The sequence below is a fragment of the Eublepharis macularius genome, chromosome 4 (assembly GCF_028583425.1).
Source record: "Eublepharis macularius isolate TG4126 chromosome 4, MPM_Emac_v1.0, whole genome shotgun sequence".
In the NCBI taxonomy this organism is placed as follows: domain Eukaryota; kingdom Metazoa; phylum Chordata; class Lepidosauria; order Squamata; family Eublepharidae; genus Eublepharis; species Eublepharis macularius.
The window spans coordinates 80,657,060-80,675,469 of NC_072793.1; the positions used below are offsets into that span (position 1 = coordinate 80,657,060).

An 18,410-nucleotide genomic window follows, 5' to 3' on the forward strand; every position below is an offset into this window, starting at 1 on the left:
AGTTTCACCTTGTATTATGTTCAAACTTAAGATATAAACAAACAATTCCCTACCCTAATACAATATGCTAAATTTTTCTATATAACTATAAAATAGGATACTGCAAATACTTGATATTACAACTGCTAATCTGTGTACTACTGTTGCTATTAATGAGTATCAATTTATAGAGTTGCCCTGTTAGCAGAGTGTATATATATATATTTTTAATAGGCTCAGGCTGACGACAGTAGAAAAACTCATTGTTGAGGTGCTGAATAAAAATAAAATTCAATCACAGATTAAGGCTTTTATAATTAAAGTTTTATTGATTCTTTTCCTTAATACGAAGCTTTGGCATTAGCAAATTATGAAAATAGAAGGTACTAAACATATAGTTTTGTTATATAATCAACAAAGGAAGCACAAAAATAGGTGATTGGCTCTCCAAGGCAATTTGTCAAAGTATTTCTTCAATACCACTCAGCCCTGTAGAGAAGCAAAAGAAAGGAATATTAGTAATATTTTATTGCTACTATTCAAATAATTTATGTACACTTAGAGAGTAATCCAAAGCCAGTTTACTCAGAATCCTACTCAGATCTATAATTATCGGGGAAATACAGTTTCCAGTCTTAATCCCAGGAAAGGGATCTTAGGAATACACTCATGATTATTTTGAGCCAAATACTGAATAAACATTACTTGCTAAATGGAAATGCTTTCAGCGAACGGGACCTACTTCCTTCACAAGGAAAATTCCATAAATGTGTTACAGGTTAAAAGGATAAGAAAACATTCTGAAAACTAAGGAACAAATTTTGAATTTCAGCTCTCCCTACCCTCACACTCAATTGTAGAACGTTTGTATTTTGCAAAAGTTTAACTTGGAGCAGCTTCAGATGCTTCTTTGCTATGCAGGGAAACATACACAAATCCCCCACAATCCTGTTTCTCTGCATCATTATCACATCTTAAATATGTGTTTGCTTCTCCCTTACCCAGGAAGTCCAAGGCAGGGAGATGTAAACCCTGTATAGTTGAAGCAATATTCTTGTAGAACAGGAAATGCATGGAGGCTCTACATCCTGTTCCAGTGTGGTAAAGGAATGTCTAAAGGCCCTTTTCATTTACTAGTGCCTAGTTCCACTGATGACAGTGTAGCCATTATTGACATAAGCAACACTTTCAGTTTTAGATACAGAAGTCTGAGAAAGACTCTCTGGTTACCCAAACGACATTATACAGAATGTTTGCTTTCTCCTCAGAAAACTTATCATATTTTATATTTTGTACTTCTATACTTTCATTTCATTATTTTGCAATTGTTTCCCAAAATTCTTAAAATATTAGTAGCCCTTCCTATTTTGTAGCTACTAGGAGTGTGCACCAAAAAAAAACAGTAAATCTGATTTTTTTAATACTGAATCTGAGAAAAAATTAGGAATTCCTCAAATTCCAAATTGATTCTCTAATTTAGTTCAGCTATGTCTGAAAAATTCGGCCATTGTTTTCTATGGGAAAATCACTCTGGGGCTATCTGGTGAGCTGGGGTCATTTTTCAATCAAACTTCACCAAATTTGGAGGGGACATACTCCTGATTGTCCTCTAAAGACCCCCCCCCAAGTTTCATGGACCCCAGGGGCTAATATTATGGTCCCCAAAGAAAGCACCCCCACTCTCTATTATTGCCTATGAGGAAAAATATCTGGGGACTATCTGGGGGGCTGGAGGTGGCATTTTCCAAGCAAACTCTGCCAAATTTTCAGGGGACCTACTCCTGACTGTCATCTAAGAAACCCCAAGTTTCAGGAAGACTGGACCCGGGGGCCAATTCTATGGGCCCCTGAAGAAGGTGCCCCCAGCCACTCCATTGTTTCCTATGAGGAAAAAAGTCAATCTGACTCCCACTGCAAAAACACATTGGGGCAAGGCTACCATGGCCAAAGCACACTCTCAAATGCAAGCTGAGCTCATCTTAGAGAAAGCCCAACAGAACCAAACTAAACCACAGAAATGAATCCCCTCAGAACCAAAGTGAAGCAAGGGGACCAACATCTCATTAGAGAATCACATCCATTCCACTCAAACCAGACTGAAGTAAGGGACACGTTTGCAACTTAGCCCAACAGAAGCAAACTGAAGCAAGGGAAGAGAATTGCACCAGAATCAAAGTGAAGCAAGGGAACCAGCATCACACCAGAGAATCACATACATTCCATCCAACCCAAACTGAAGCAACCAACACTGTTGCAACTTAGCCCAACAGAAGCAGTGTCATTCACAGCAGCCAAGCACTGGGTTCAGCCAGTGTGGAAACACCACAGAACTGAACCGAGCAGTATCCAGCCACAAACACAAGGCATTCCCTTGCTTCATCTCTGGGATGAGTTCAGCTTGGATTTGGGAGTGTGCCTTGGCCACACAAAGCACCCAGTTACTGTTGGTACTGGTAAAACAGTGAGAAAAATCAGGATTTGTTTTGTAAAGCTCATTCCTTCCACTTTTTCTCTTCTTGCTATTTCTTTGAATTGCTCTCTTTGAAACATGCACCAACCCAAATGTGTGTTTATATACACACACAAATACCTGAACATTTACTTACTCATTAGCATTTAAGCTAGCTGTGGCTTTGATGATCATGTAGCAGAGTGTTAGGGCACTCAGGAGGCCAAAGCTGGCAATAATAAACCATTCTTCTGTTGACAAAGGAAAGGAAGGAAATCACTCGTGGAAGAAGGCTTATTTCAAATCGATGGTAACACTGCCTTCAAAGACCAGAGGCAGGTCAACAATTCTAGCCATAAGAGGCACCAGGAAGAGAAGCATCACAAGGAAGCAGAAGGAGGTTAGCCATAGAAGGTACTGAATGAAGAAGGCCAATACAGAAATTAAATGGGGAAAGAGAAAAATAGACATGATATAACAACAACTCCCAGCAGAACCCAGATGTTAGTGATACATGATTAATGCAAAATGCAAAGCAAGGAAAGTGGAAGCAGATATTTTACCAGCAATCAAGAGTGATTATCTCCCAATGAGGCCCTGTATTTAAGGCTACATGAAGGCACATGCCCACACACATACATATAGGATTGGATCCTGCAGATCTGTTCTGCTAACAGTAGAAAGAGGCAGTAGCATTGGTGGAAGGTTCCTCACACTTAAGTGCTGCTATCAGCAGAATGTATCCACAGGATCAAACCCATAGAAACTACTTCATTGTTTGTTCCCTGTATCTACAAATAAGTATTTCAGCTTTTTTGGAAAAGGACAATTCAGTGTGGTCTGTAGTGATATACAAACAGAAGTATAATTTTACTTTAAAATAAAAGGCTAGCATATTCAAGACAACTCACTTCCTACCCTGGTGTGCCACCAGAGGGTGCTGCTGTGGAGGGAAGCCCAGATGAGGCAGCCAGACCTCCAGAGAGCGTGCCATGGTGGGAAGTCCAGGCCAGGATCAGGCGCAGAACAGGCAGCAATGCCTGCCCCGAGACTTCACCCAGCTGGGATCAGGAGTGGAGTAGGTGGCAATGCCTATCCCCTGCCATCACTCCACTGGGACCAGGAGCGGAGCAGGTTGAAATGCCCATCCCTTCTTCACCCAGCTCAGATTAGGAGCAAAGCAGGTGGCAATGCCCGCTCCTCCCTTCATCCGGCCAAGATCAGGAGCGGAACAGGTGGCAATGCCCCCTGTTCAGTCAGCTGGGATCAGAAGAGGAGCACGTAGCAATGCCTACCCCTCTTCACCCGGCCTGGATCAGGCACAGAGCAGGTAATGCCCACCCCCAACTTCACCTGGCAGGGATCAGGAGGGAAGCAGGTGGCAATGCCCGCTCCCATTCACCAGGCTGGGATCAGGCAAGGAGAAAGTGACAATTTCCACCACCTTCACCCAGCTGGCATCAGGTGCGGAGCTGGCAGCAAGGTCCACGCCTTCACCCAGCCAGGATCAGGTGCAGAGGAGGTGGCCGTGCCCGCCCCTCTGCCTTCATCTGGCTGGGGTCAGTGATGGAGGAGGAGGGAATGCCCACCTGCCCGCCTTCCCCTTTCTAGAACCCATTATATTTTTCTCCACAACAGGCTTTGTTGCTAGTTAAACATAAAAAGACAGACAACTTTATGAGAAATATGATTTGCTTACTGTTCATAAGTTTTCATGAAAAGCATGAGCATGTTAAGGTTTAGCTTTCAGTGTTACAGAATTGTATACAATGCATACAGAATACAAGTACTGGAAATGCTCTTGAAATGTTACTTGTATTTCTCCTTTTTACTATGATCTGCATTTTTAAATGGCCAACGTGACAAATTAATGTATTTGCTGTTGAGGAATCTCTCTCTTCTCTCTGATTTTTGAGCAACAAACACATTGAAGAGTTCAAGATTTAGCCTACTTTTAATATTGGCCAAATGGTGAAATGTGCCAGGGAAGGAATAAATGACATCCTTGCTGAAGCTAAGCTGGTATGAGTCTGCATGGAAGACTTCCCAGGTACTAGTTATGCTACCCTGAGTTCCATGATAGAAGAAAAGCATGCTATAAATATAAGAAAGTCTGATATGTCTAGTCAACAGACAAGAATTGCCAACTCACTACTTATACACATTCTGGGTCATGTAGAGAATTAATGATGTGTAGCTAACAAAACTTGCACAGAGTTCTACTCCAATTTAGCACTGTTCCATAATTACATGAGGTAACACTGAACACCCTACCACAATTCATATCACTAATTATATGACACAATCAAATAACATATAAATGTTATCTTATGTACAAAGATGGTTACATCTTAACAGGTCTTTTTTTGAGTGGGAATGCCCTGGAACAGTGTTCCGGCAGCTCTAGAATCTGCGCACCTAATTCCTTCTTCCTTCGGCCCTGCAGAGGAGGCTAAGCTAAGCTGCTTTGAGTTCATTCTGCTTTCTTTTCATTCCTCTGTGAGTGAGTGAGTGAGTGAGTGAGTGTGTGTGTGTGAGAGAGAGAGAGAGAGCGAGCGAGCGAGCGAGCGAGCAAGCTGGGGCCCGGTGCGGGCTCTCCAGAGGAGACTCAGCTGCTTTGAGTTCATTGCTTTGAGTTCATTCTGCTTTCTTTTCATGGGGGTGGGTGGAGCTGTGCATGTATGTGCGTGCGTGTGTTGCTTTCATTCTTTTGTTGACTGAAGTTGACATTGTTATGGTTCCCACAGCTTTTGAATGCAGATTGGTTCTGTGTTAGTTAAATATATCAGTTATGGTTATTTGTATTAGTTAAAATATCAGTTATGGTTATTCCAGTTTTATGCTAGGAATGGATAGCTGTGTCCAAGTCACAGAAAGCTTTCATCAATATATTCATCAGCATATAGGTGTTCTTATGTCTTAATAGCTGTAACTCAAATGGTTCTCCCCACCCTCAGCTGATTAACATCACTGATATTGCAGTGGACATATGGGTGTTAAGGAAGTTTTTATGAATATTGTTTGTCTGGGACATTGGAATATTTATGAGCATTTCACAATGTCACAACAGCTTAGCCTTTGGTAAGGTAGAGTTGGCAGGCAACAAAAAAAAGCCATTTTAAACTAAGTATAAGGCTGATTCCGCACACGTTGGATAATACACTTTCAATGCTCTTTATCAATCATTTGAGGTGGATTTTTTGTTCCGCACACAAAAAAATCTGTTCCAAATGATCTATAAAGAGGATTGGAGGTGCATTATCCAACATGTGCGGAATCACTCTAAATCTAATGCAGCTAAAGTTGAATATCTAATTTTAAATTGCTCCAGTAAAGCAAAACTCTCTCTGAAAATTCAGTATTTATTAGATTAGGAATTTCAGACTCTGTGGAATTTTAAGAAAGAATTTTGGATTTTTTTTCTGCGCTGGCAGAGGGAATCTGTTAGAATTTAGACTTGTGAGATGGGTTTTGGATTTTTAGAGGCCCCTTCTTTCTTGCATATTTTAAAATATGATTCCAAAGAAATGAAATGTTTGGGAAAGGGAATGGAAGATTTCACTTTTTGTAGAGGATACAGAAAGGAAAAAAACCTTTTCTCATAATAGTGTAATTTCCCAAGCTTACTAACATTTATTTCGTCGTAATGCATTGTGCTGGGTTCCGGGAAGCGGTGTCACTTCCGGGAAACAGTGTCACTTCCAGGAGTTATGTCATTTTCAGAAGGGACATCATCACGCATTTCCGGGAGCGCGTGTGCGCTTCACGCGTGCACATGTGCTAATAGAGAGTTCCACCACCTCTTTTCCTAGAAAAAAGCCCTGTATCTTAATTAGATTACTGCGAGGCACTTCAAATGACAGTGGCCTGGAAAAGTGTTCAGAAGCTTCAATTGGTGCAGAATGCTGCAACCAGGATGTTGACCAGAATGTGTTCTAGAGACCATATCACTCCAGTCTTGGCTCATTTATACTGGCTGCCAATTTGTATCTGGGCCCAATTCAAAGTGCTGCTGTTGACCTTATATGATTTTGGGACTACCATTCTTTAAGGACTGCCTACTCCCATACAAACCAATCAACCACTATTGTCATCTTCAGAGGCACTGTTTCAGGTTCCCCTGCTTTCTGAGGATAGACAGGTGTCAACTTCTGTCACAGTGCCAAAATTATGGAACTCCATTCCCAGGTACATTTATCTACTTCTTCTACACTGTCTACTATCTGATTCTTTCACTGTCTTCTGCCAGTGAGTGAACTTTTTTGTTTGTTTGTTTCATCTGGTATTCCCTCAATGGTCCCTCCTTCCTACCTTATATTTTAATTTTTGTATCTAGGTTTCATATATGCATTTTAGTTTTGGTTTTAATTGGTTTTTATGATATACTTTTATAATACTTTAATAAATAAAAATAACAATAATAACAACAACAGATCTTCTCCTCAGCTATTCCTACCCATCTATCACTACCAGAATAGGCACACCCAGCCCATTTATAGCAATGGAAGGCATTCATTTAATACAACACCTAACACATTTGCAAAGCAAGGAACCACAAGGGCTTAACTATAATTTGATGTGCTGCATACTACATCACCAGAACACAGTAAAGCTAGGGTGGTAAGCTGAAACATTTATTAACTGGAATATTTATAAACCTCCTTTCTCAAATGAGACTCATGGCGGTATTCAAAATACAATGTATCACAGTAAAACCCACCAGGACCTTAGTCAGTAGACTGTCACAGTACTCAGAGCCATTTTGCAGCTCCTCCTAAAGACAGGCAGTAAGTGACAGTCTGTACTTCCAGTGGGAGGCATTCCAGAACACTGAAGGATTAAATGTCTGGAACAGGCTGATATTATACTCATATCCTTAACTGAAAGGACTGCTTGAAGAAATTGCTGGGAGAAAAACAGTTTGTGTATGGATAGAAGCTATGTATGCAGCTCCTGACCCTGTAACAGAACAAATCATACTGAACAAATTGGGGGAAAGAGGTATACTATTCTTAAAGTTATACAGTTTGATTAATCCAAGTTAGGACGCTATCTTTGCACTGGAGCATAGATGGTGTGATTGAATCAAAAGTGAAATCGATATTTATAGAATTCAGAATATAATACAAAGCTGTGTTTGTCTAAAGCATAGCCCCAGCAACCAACACACACACACACAGTTGAATCATACTGTAAGCAATCATACTAGCAACCATACTCACACTATAAACTGCATCAACCCCAAAAAACAGATAGCAACATGTACTTGGATTAGTATTCTGAATCCAGTCAGTGTTGTTTACAAATACAATGCACTAATGGGAACAAAGCTGTCAAACACTTCAACCATCTGAATTGCCAGACACTTAAATAATTGCCTTGCAGTATCTACTTTGTTAATTGGTAGGTAATGATTTTGAACGTTCAGATTCTGCTACTGCTGTTTTGAAGTTCAAGTGTCTCAGTGTTAATCTTGTTCTGGTCCAGCTTTATTCAAGATGAATAATGTTGTACACAGCCCTTCAAAATGCACAGTATATAAAGTATTTGCTAGGAAATATGCACTATGTGGTGAACAGATCGAAAATAAGAGAAAACCTGTGATACTTAAAATTAAAACCAAATCATCACTTACTAGTTACAGCAATGTTGATCTCTCCTGTCCTTGGGGTCAACTCCCCATCCTGTGGAAATTGTGATATGCCAGACGTACGCAGGGGCTCAAGACTTAGCGTGCTGTCACTGCTGAGTTCACCAAGTACTGATCTCCTGTTGCCTAGTTGGCCTCTGGTGAGCCTTTCCATGTCAAAGGCCATATTGTCAGCACATGGAACGTTTGTCTGAAAGTATGATATTGTAAAGTTAAGATATTTTGTTTCACAGGCTGCTGGAAAAGTTATGCGCACTTCAGTGAACATAGCAAAATGCCAAAAAAGTCTAATGAGGTAGTATAGTATACAGAAGCATGCTAGCAATACTGAGTGGCAACTGTGTGGGGGGAGGGCAGCAACAATCCGAATAGACTGTTGAATCATTTAAGCAATCCTTTAAACAAGACAGCATCAAGATCAAAAGGAACAATGAACAGGATGACAAGTTTACTTGATTACTCTCTTGCATTTCTGGATCCAGCTACTCTGATTTACTAACATTATACCCTAAAGGAGAGTCATCCACTATGTGCCTCCAGCTGCCCTTTCTGCTATCTCACATGACTCCTGGTAAAAGCACGTATACCTACTCTCCCTCAGCTGCTGCTCTTCTTTGAGCCACTCTACTTCATCAGCACCTGACCAGTTCTCTGAGCAGTATAATTAGAATTTAAGTAGCGTAAATCTAACTCCTAAAAACAGGTAGGTAAGGGGTCACTGGGGATTCAGGAAGAGTGGATTATCTTATTAGCCAATCACTTCACTGCCATGAATTTAAAAAATGGTTTTCAAATTTGGACGTATTTTGCCCATAATATGTTAAATGAGACACAATGTATCTGCACATCTTCATCTGTTAACACAATGTTGTTATAGTTTATAACAAGTCTCTGCTTTCTATACATCATCTGTATTGCTAAGAGAAGTTAAATATTCTATGACAAAGAGAGCAAAGAATGATGGCGGATCATGATATGATTGACTTGACAGCAGCTATAGACATACAATAACATTTATTTAAGAGGGTAGTTTTGTTCTTCCAAGAACAGAAAGTAAATATGATTAATTTAGAAATAATCTGCAGTGTCCCATGGTATGCAAGCAAACAGCCCAGTGGATACCAAATCATTATTCAAAGCAACTCTTGCCTCCATATGTTTGTGTCCAGGGGTGACCCCAGCTCATGCCCCAGACCTAGCTGCCTCTGCCTCCTAGGGGCCCCAGCCCACACCCAAAATGTCCACAGAGTTCCAGCTCACTTGTCAGTCCTGTGGAGGAGACTTGCTGAAGCTTCAAACAGCATATAGCAGCAACCATTTATATTTCATTTTAATTTAATTTATTAGATTTCTTACCCGCCCTCCCCATGAGTGGGCTCAGGGCAGGTCACAACATTAATAATATTACAATAATATTAAAATAACAATACCTAATAATATGAGTAAAATAAACAAACACAGTATAAAAGTTAAAAGCCACATATCCAAGAGGCGGCGTTTTGATGTTCACAGACAATACACCCTGCTCAATAATCATGAGGGTAGGGCAGGCAGATTACAAAAGTGTCTTAACTAAACAGGTGGATCACAGGCCACAGCAGAAAGGCTGACTGGGCAGTCTGCCCATGCCTCAACCACAACCATAGGCATGGCAGAACATCTCCGTCTTACAGGCCTGGTGGAATTGTAACAGGTCCTGCAGGGTCCTAGCTTCGATGAACAGAGAATTTCACTAGGCTGGTGCCAGGGCTGAAAAGGCCCTGGTTGAGGCTAGGCAAACGTCCTTGGGGCCAGGGATCACCAGAAGATGTTTGTTGGCCTAATGAAGTGCCCTCCAATGAACATATAATGATATCCAAGATTATAGGGTTAACTGACAGGGTGTGGGTTAGGACTCAATTGTCTTATTTTAGTGCTTACTCCAAAAATGCATTAGCCCTGCTTGCATGTGCATTCCTCTCCCTCATCATAGGGAGAAAGTAATAAGTGATCTGGGCCATATTTTGATTATTTGAATGCTGTCCCCCATTCTTCTAGGGACAGATTGCATGGTCAGGGAGGTAGTAAATTCAAGTAAATGTGGTACAGCCTAATTAGTTATTTTTCTCCTCAGCAATGAGAGGGAGAAGGGAGGCTGTGTGTTCATTTAAGACCAATAGAGGGTCAAGATTTCCTCTCAATATGTAACACTTGAACAGACACAGAGAGTCTCCATCTAGAAATTAAGCAATTATCCACAAGCCTTGAGGGAAAGGAAGCCAGACTGTTCTATTATGAAATAGGTTTTACTTTGAAAAGATGTTTTATGGAGCAAATCTGCTTGATAATAGAAGATATGAAATATAAAAGCCTTAGTTTAACATCACTTATCTCAAGGCATCACTTATCTCAACTTGCTTTGGGCTTGGTCCATGGCCAAGAGATAGATTAGAGGCTTATAAAGTACAAGAAAGAAAAATTACTCTGAATAAACCAAAGACTTTTTAAACCTGAATTTACACTATGAGCTGAGGTGGGTGTTCATACTTCATGATCTTATTTAAAAAATACAGAGCTGTGAGTGCAACACAATTTCATGCAAACATGGAAGCAAGGAAGAATAGATAACAAATTCTAGAATTCCTGTCCTTTTACTGATTTGTCATTTTACTGTTTTGTTACAATTTTGGATAGCAAGCCTCTTTTCAACTTACCACAATTCCCAGGGCTTTCAAAATGTTCAGTTTACACATAGGACAGGTACAGTGTTCACTGAGCCATGGATCCACACAGGTTTTGTGGAAAACATGCCTGGGAAAAAGCAAAGGTAAGTTTTGTAGAGACTGTAATAGTAAAACAAGAATAAAAGTTTCTCACAATCGGTTTAAGGAGTTTTAATAAAACTGGCATTCTTCCTTCAGTCAGACTGTATGCATAAACTACCTCCTCCATTCTTGTTTGGAACAAAGCCTCCCTCAATACAGCAAGTTCACAGAAGCAATTTTTACCTACTTTCCCTCCTACTGCACTTCCTGCAAAAACTGCTGTTGATGGTCAGAGGACCCTTCCAAATGTGCCATGCAGCACTGGGGTGGGGAAAGGGAAGAGTTGCAGCAAGAAGAGGTAGCAATTGCACACATCTTTCCCACCCAATCTTTGTCCTCATTCCCATGTAACGAACAGATAGTAAAAAGACACTCTTTGCAGGTGGTTCCTTCATTCACACTCACTTTGGAGCACCATGAGATTGCTCCATAAGGAAGAGGCTCAAACTGAAGGAGCCACAAGCTGATTGAACAAATGGGTGCCATGCCCAGACTCTTCTCTGCTGGGGGTGCAGTTTCCAGATAGGGTGGAGTCTCCTGATTTCCAAGCAGTGGTGCAAAGAGATTTCATGGTCCTGTGGCCTCTGAATGCATACCAATTAGCAGGGCTCATTTCGAGGGGGAACGCGCCGGAACCCAGTTCCAGCAGTTCCCCAAAGAGGTCACATGTCAGGTGGCCCTGCCCACCTGACTCTCAGCCATTTTGGGACCATTTCAGCCTGGATTGGGGCCGAAATGGCCAGGATCGGGCCTCTGACGGGTGGTGGATCACTCTCCCACTCAGCAGTGGCCTGATCCTGACCATTTTGGGCCCCTTTTTGGCCATTTTCAGCCCCCTTTTGCCATTTTAGGCCCAATTTCGGCCCTGAATGACCAGGATTAGGTCCAAAACAGGCAGGATAGGTGATGTCAGGGGGTGTGGCATATGCAAATCAGTTATGCTAATGACACACTTCCAGTGATAGCAAGGGTTTGGCATATGCTAATGAGTTATGCTAATGAGTTCTTCCAGCTATTTTTCTACGAAATGACCCCTGCCAATTCGTATGATTATACAGAGCTTCCTGTACTTCTCTCTAGCTCTTAGGTAATCCAGAGAAGTTTATATGAGGGTCCTAGGGATAGTCTGCAGGATACTGATTCAGTCCACATCTGCTTAGTTTTAATAACACTACAGCATCAGGTTCATGCAAGTAATTTGATTTTGTCAAAATTTTGAAAAAATCACCATCTAGTTATTAACAGAGAACCACTATTTTCAATATAGGACACATTCTAAATATTATAACGTGTTAAGATATTGGTGTTTAAATAGTTCATTACACAAACTCTCTAAAGATGGTACACGTTCATGTATGATTTGCTAAACAAGCACATGCATACATAAAGAGGGCCAAACTACATACAATGCTAGGATTTCTGTGAACTGACCCCACCACACTGTCTCTCTCTCTCTCTCTGTATCTGTACCTGTATCGATCTGTAGCCCATTCAAAATGCATTTCTTCTACTTACTCACAAAGGACATATTAGGAGTTGCTCATGAAATGACTATCATGTATCTAATTCCAAACTGGGCCACAGAATGTGGATTAACGAATCAACCAAATGGAGCTAAGGACAGATGGGTGGATTTCTCTACAAACCTGAAGGAAGTCCCAAGTTTGCAGAAAAATCTGAAATTAAAAAATATACTGGATTAAAATGCCCCAAAATAACTGAAGGCACGCTTCTAGCTTTAAGGAAAAAAATGGCCATGGAGCTCTCAATCACCATTTTGGAGGATGTGAGGCAACCACAACAATATTGCTGAGACTTTCAAGCATGTTTTTTGTAAAGCACAGCTGGGAGGGGGACAGGAAGCAAGGGTGGACTTGGACAAAACATCCCTGGAAAGGATCCCATCCTCACCCTCATCCCCTGTCATGTCTCCTGATGAAAGAGGACTCACTAGGGACAGGCCTGACAACAACCACTAGAAACACAGCCACAGCACCTGGCCTGCTGGTGACTGCACAACTGAACCAGATTTTTCCTGGGGAGAGGCTGATGGGGTGAGAGAAGGATAGAAAGCTGAAATCGGAGGGGCAGATAAAGGGAGGTTGGCTGAATGGTGGGAGAAGAGAAAGATGGGAGAAGAGAAAGAAGCAGGAAAAGGCAAAAAGCTATGGGGGCTGCCAGGGAAAGAGGAAACAGCAGGGAATGGGATACAAGGATAAATAATAAAGACTCCAGTATCACCTTTAAGACTAACCAACTTTATTGTAGCATAAGCTTTTGCGAACCACAGCTCTCTTTGTCAGATGTATCTGATGAAAAGAGCTGTGGTTCTCGAAAGCTTATGCTATAATAAAGTTGGTTAGTCTTAAAGGTGCTACTGGACACTTTACTATTTTGTAACTACAGACTAACGTGGCTAACTCCTCTGGATCTATGACCAAGGAAAAATAAGACGCCCCCTGCAAGTACTTGCAGGTCTCCTGCTTGTACCTCACTAATTTCATGAAAGATTTATTATCACTGTGCTCTTGTAAAATAGAGATGGGGTTTACTGCATTGAAGCATATTTCTCCATTATCATAAGCACTACCTATCACACTACAGAAGCATATTCAAATACTCATCAAGTCAAATTGACAAGGCAGAAACCTTGTAAAGCTAAAACATTTTGGAGCCAGATGCATATGGTCATACAAAAAAATACTAAAGACTACTGTACAGTTTAAACTAGAAGCCTTTTTGTTGGGATTAATGGACAAGCAGTTGGAAAATCGGCATGGGATTTTATTTCTATATGTAACTACTGCAGCTAGATTGTTGTATGCACAGAAATGGAAAAATATGGAATTACCTTCAATAGAGGACTGGACTATGAAAGTGACAGAGTTAGCGGAGATGGCGAAACTTACAGCACTGATCAGAGACAAAACATTGTCTATCTTTTTGGCTAACTGGAAACCCTTTATTGACTTTCTGCACAAAATGAGGAATGGTGACTTGATGATTTGTGGTTTTGATCATTAAGAAGATAATGGGGGAATATAAAACAAGTAAAAGGGAGGCAGTAGTGGAAAAGAAAACTTTGGAGAGATTGTAATTTTGCTAAAAAAAAAGGTAAGTGTTGTACAGAAGAATGGAAATGAAATATGTATTATTGTTCTTTTTCCTTTCTAAGTTCCAAGTTCTGTTACTGTCTACTTTTTCTTTATTCTTGTTTTCTGCCCTTTCTATGGGCTTTTATTTCTATTAATAAAATAAAAATAACTTCAAAAAAAGGAAACCTTTAATCATTTTATCATGTTAAAATATGTAATGCAGTGCCCTCTGCATTACACTGCCCTCTAAGTCCAACATGGATAGTACTGATCAGTTCTGGACTCAGCTATGACTGAGTCTATGCTCAGCACTAAGACTAGAACTAATAGCATTTACTTTCTGGTAAAATTTCCCTCTGCCATGAGGAGGAGAGAATCCAGTTTCAACTACTTCAATTACTTCATCAGCCTCCTAGGGACTGCAGATAAAATTCCTCCACAGCAGACGTCTAAGAAAAGATTACAAGATCTTCATGCACAACCAATGACATTCCTGCCGTTTCCTCTACAAAGTTTAAGAGATTCCCAATACACCTCAGAGAAGCTACCATGGGATAAATAATATTTTAATCAGTGAAATGGTGTTGGAATATTCTCTTCACCCCTAATTAGCCTTTTTTTTTAAAAGTTTTTTATTGGATTAGAAATATTTTAATGTCCATTACAATCAATTTCCTTTAAAAATTCCAATTCTAACCCCCTCCCTTCCCCCCCTTTTGTTGACTTCCAACAGTTTTCCAACCCCTTATCTATTTTCCCCTACTCATTTCAAACTTATTTTACCTATTAAACATATACTTTCACTCTCTTCTAAGCTTACCTATTATATCACAATGCTGTCTCATTTCCCTTTCCATTTAACTTAACAACTAGATAATACATTTCTGGCATATATTCTTCAATAATCATTTTGGTAACCTGTACTCTATCTTACTCATTCTGATCTCCTCTATATTGAACAAACAATTTATTCCTCATTATACATAACTTTAAGTACATTATAAACATTGCATACCTTCAATATAGGTCAATCAATTTAACCCATACTCCATAAATTACTCTTTGTTTTATACTTTAAGCATAAGTCAATCAATTTGACCCATATTCTGTATATTACTATATATTTTCCCCTACTTTCTTGTATTCATTCATTTTGATTATACAGTTTCTCCATTATACCATTATCTGCCAGCAATGAGATTAATCAGTTTCTATCCCTAATAGTCAAATAAAATAATTGCTTAGATATTTTTCAATTAACTCTCCCCCCCGGTATAGTCACTTCTCTCTTCTTTTGTTATATTTCAGTAATTTTCAAACTGCCACAGTTCTCCTCCCACCTCCCATTTTTTCACCAAGTATTGTTTCAGCTTCTCCCAGTCCGTGTTAAACTGTCCTGGATCAAGGTCTCTCAATCTTCTTGTCATTTTGTCCATCTCCGCCATGTACAGCAATTTATAAATCCAGTCCTTGATGGTTGGCACTTCTTGTACTTTCCACTTCTGCGCGTACAAAAGTCTAGCCGCTGCCGTCATGTAAAATAGCAATGTCCTGTATTGTGCTGGAATATCCTCCATTCCCAAGTTCAGTAGCAGGAGTTCTGGGTTCTTATTAACTTAAAATTGTAAAATCTCACTTATTACTCTTATTATTTCCCCCCAGTACTGCCTAGCTACCTCACAAGTCCACCACATGTGATACAAAGATCCCTCATGTTTTTTACATTTCCAGCACTTGTTAGACATATTTAAGTTCCCTAGCGCAATTTTCTTTGGTGTCAAATACCAACGATAAATCATTTTATAGACATTCTCTTTAATGTTAGTGCATGTCGTAATCTTCAACGTATTTTTCCACAAGTATTCCCACGCCTCCATTGTTATTTCTTTATTAAAGTTTATAGCCCACTTCACCATCTGCACTTTAACTGTCTCATCTTCAGTATACCATTTTAACAACACCTTGTAGACCTTAGAGATTTCCTTTTTATCTTCTTGTAGAATTACTTCCTCTAGTTCTGAGTTCTCTATTCTTATCCCTCCCTTTGCACAATCCGAGTTGTAAAGGTCTCTAATCTGTCTATATTGAAACCAATCATAATTTGAAGACAACTCTTCTTGCGTTTTTATTCTTAACTTGGAAAGGTCTGTTCGTGTTATTTCCTTATATGTTAAACATCGTTGTTCATTGTCAACAGTTCTCGGGTCTATTACTTCATAAGGAACCACCCAAGAGGGAGTTCCTTCTTGCAGGTAGTTTCTGTACTTCTTCCAAATTGTGAAGAGGCTTCTACGGATATAATGGTGCAAAAACATAGAGTCTGCTTTTACTTTTTCATACCACAAATATGCATGCCATCCAAATATTTTTTTAAATCCCTCTAAGGCCAGTAGTTTATGATTTTTCAGAGTCATCCAATCTTTCAGCCACACCAAGCAGATTGCATCATAGTAAAGTCTTAGATTGGGCAGTTGCATTCCACCTCTCTCTTTTGCATCCTGTAATACTTTCATTTTCACCCTAGGCTTCCTGCCTGCCCAAACAAAATCCGATATTTTCCTCTGCCATTTTTCGAATTGTTTAGAGTCCCGGATAATTGGTATTGTCTGTAACAAAAACATCACTCTTGGCAACACATTCATCTTAACTACTGCAATTCTTCCCAACCATGACAAATTCAATCTATTCCATTTAATCAAATCTTGCTCTATTTGAGTCCACAATTTCTCATAGTTATTCTTGAATAGATCTATATTTTTTGCAGTCAGTTCAATTCCCAAATATTTCACCTTACTTGTTACTTCACAGTCTGTTATTTCCGTTAATAACTGTTGTTTTTGTTTAGTCATATTTTTACATAATATCTTTGATTTCTTTTTGTTTACATAGAAACCTGCCAGATCTCCAAATTCTTTAATTTTTTTCTATTACCTTAGGCATGTTTTCAATTGGATCTTCCACAATTAACATTATATCATCTGCAAATGCTCTGACCTTATAGGAAAAGTCTTTTATTTTTATTCCACGGATCGTATTGTCTCCTCGAATCTGTATCATCAAAATTTCCAAGACTAAAATGAACAACAGTGGAGACAACTGGCAACCTTGTCTTGTACCTTTGCCAATAGTCAGTTTTTTAGTCAGCTCGTCATTCACCACAATTGCTGCACTCTGGTCTCTGTAAATTTCTTTCACTACTCTTATGAATCTTTCCCCCATTTGTAGCTGTTCCATGGTGGCAAACATAAAGTCCCAGTTCAAATTGTCAAATGCTTTCTCAGCATCCACAAAGAAGAAACCAACCTCCTTATCACAACGCTTGTCGTAATATTCAATAGCATTTATAACTGTCCTTAGATTGTCTCTGATTTGCCTATTCGGTAAAAAACCAGCTTGTTCTTCTCCAATAACTTCGGAAAACCATCCCTTTACTCTTTCTGCCAGGATCTTCGCAAAGATCTTGTAGTCATTGTTAAGTAAGGAAATTGGCCTATAGTTTTTAACATTAGTCAAGTCTTGTCCTTCTTTGGGGATCAATGATATATTAGCTTCACTCCAAGTATCTGGAGTTCTTTGGTCTCTCAAAACACCATTGATCACTTCTTTTAGGAATGGTACCAGTTCATTGACCATTACCTTATAAAATTTAGCTGTAAGTCCATCAGGTCCTGGCGCCTTTCCCAGGTTTGTTGTCTGAATTGCCTTTCTTATCTCCTCCTCTGTTACTTCACTATTCAGTTTGTCTCTCTAATCTTCCGAAATTACTGGAAGCTTCATTTTCCCCAAATATGCCGCTATTGAGTCTTTATTCACTTCTTTTTTGTCATACAATTTAGCATAAAATTTGTAAAAAGCTCTACTAATAGCAGTCTGTTCCAAATGTACTTTATTGTCCTCACATATTTTATTTATTATCTTTTTCTCCTTTCTCTTCTTCAATTGCCATGCCAGGTATTTCCCAGGTTTATTTGCACCTTCAAACGACTTTTGGTTCAATCTCTTAAGATTCCATTCCAGTTCTTTATTATTCATTGCCGTCAACTGCTTTTGAAGGATTTTAATATCCTGGTAAATTTTCTTTTTCCCTGGTCTTTTCTTTAATTGTATTTCTTTGGCTTTTATTTTTTCCATAATCTCCTGTCTCTTCTCTTCTCTTTTCTTTCGAGCTCTTCCATTTAAGTCCATCAGTATACCTCTAATTACTGCTTTGTATGTATCCCATACCTTGTTGGTTGGTACTTCTCGGTTCATGTTGTACTGTATGAAGAACTTAGTTTCCCTTCTCAACATCTCCATATTTTCTCCCTCTTGTAACAAGTCCTCATTTATTCTCCATCCTTTCCTCTTAGTTCTTTTTCCAAACTTCCACATGATTGGGTTGTGATCTGAGCCTACCATAGGCATTATTTCTACATCCTTAGTCCAAAACACTA

At 39.6% G+C, this 18,410-nt stretch overlaps 1 protein-coding gene across 2 annotated transcripts in view; it reads right to left on the minus strand.

Annotated features, from left to right (window-relative positions):
• Positions 1-281: 281 nt before the first annotated feature.
• Positions 282-18,410, minus strand: part of RNF130 (ring finger protein 130) — a 68,627-nt gene continuing 50,498 nt past the window's right edge. Inside the window, exons 6-9 of one of the 2 annotated variants that reach the window (XM_054977794.1) lie at positions 10,772-10,868; positions 8,064-8,268; positions 2,586-2,679; positions 282-468 (exon numbers count right to left, since the gene is read on the minus strand). In XM_054977794.1, coding sequence (XP_054833769.1) covers positions 453-468; positions 2,586-2,679; positions 8,064-8,268; positions 10,772-10,868 — 412 coding nt within the window. In that variant the 3' untranslated portion in view covers positions 282-452. The remainder of the gene's footprint in view (positions 469-2,585; positions 2,680-8,063; positions 8,269-10,771; positions 10,869-18,410) is intronic. The other variant, XM_054977795.1, reaches the window with a different exon arrangement.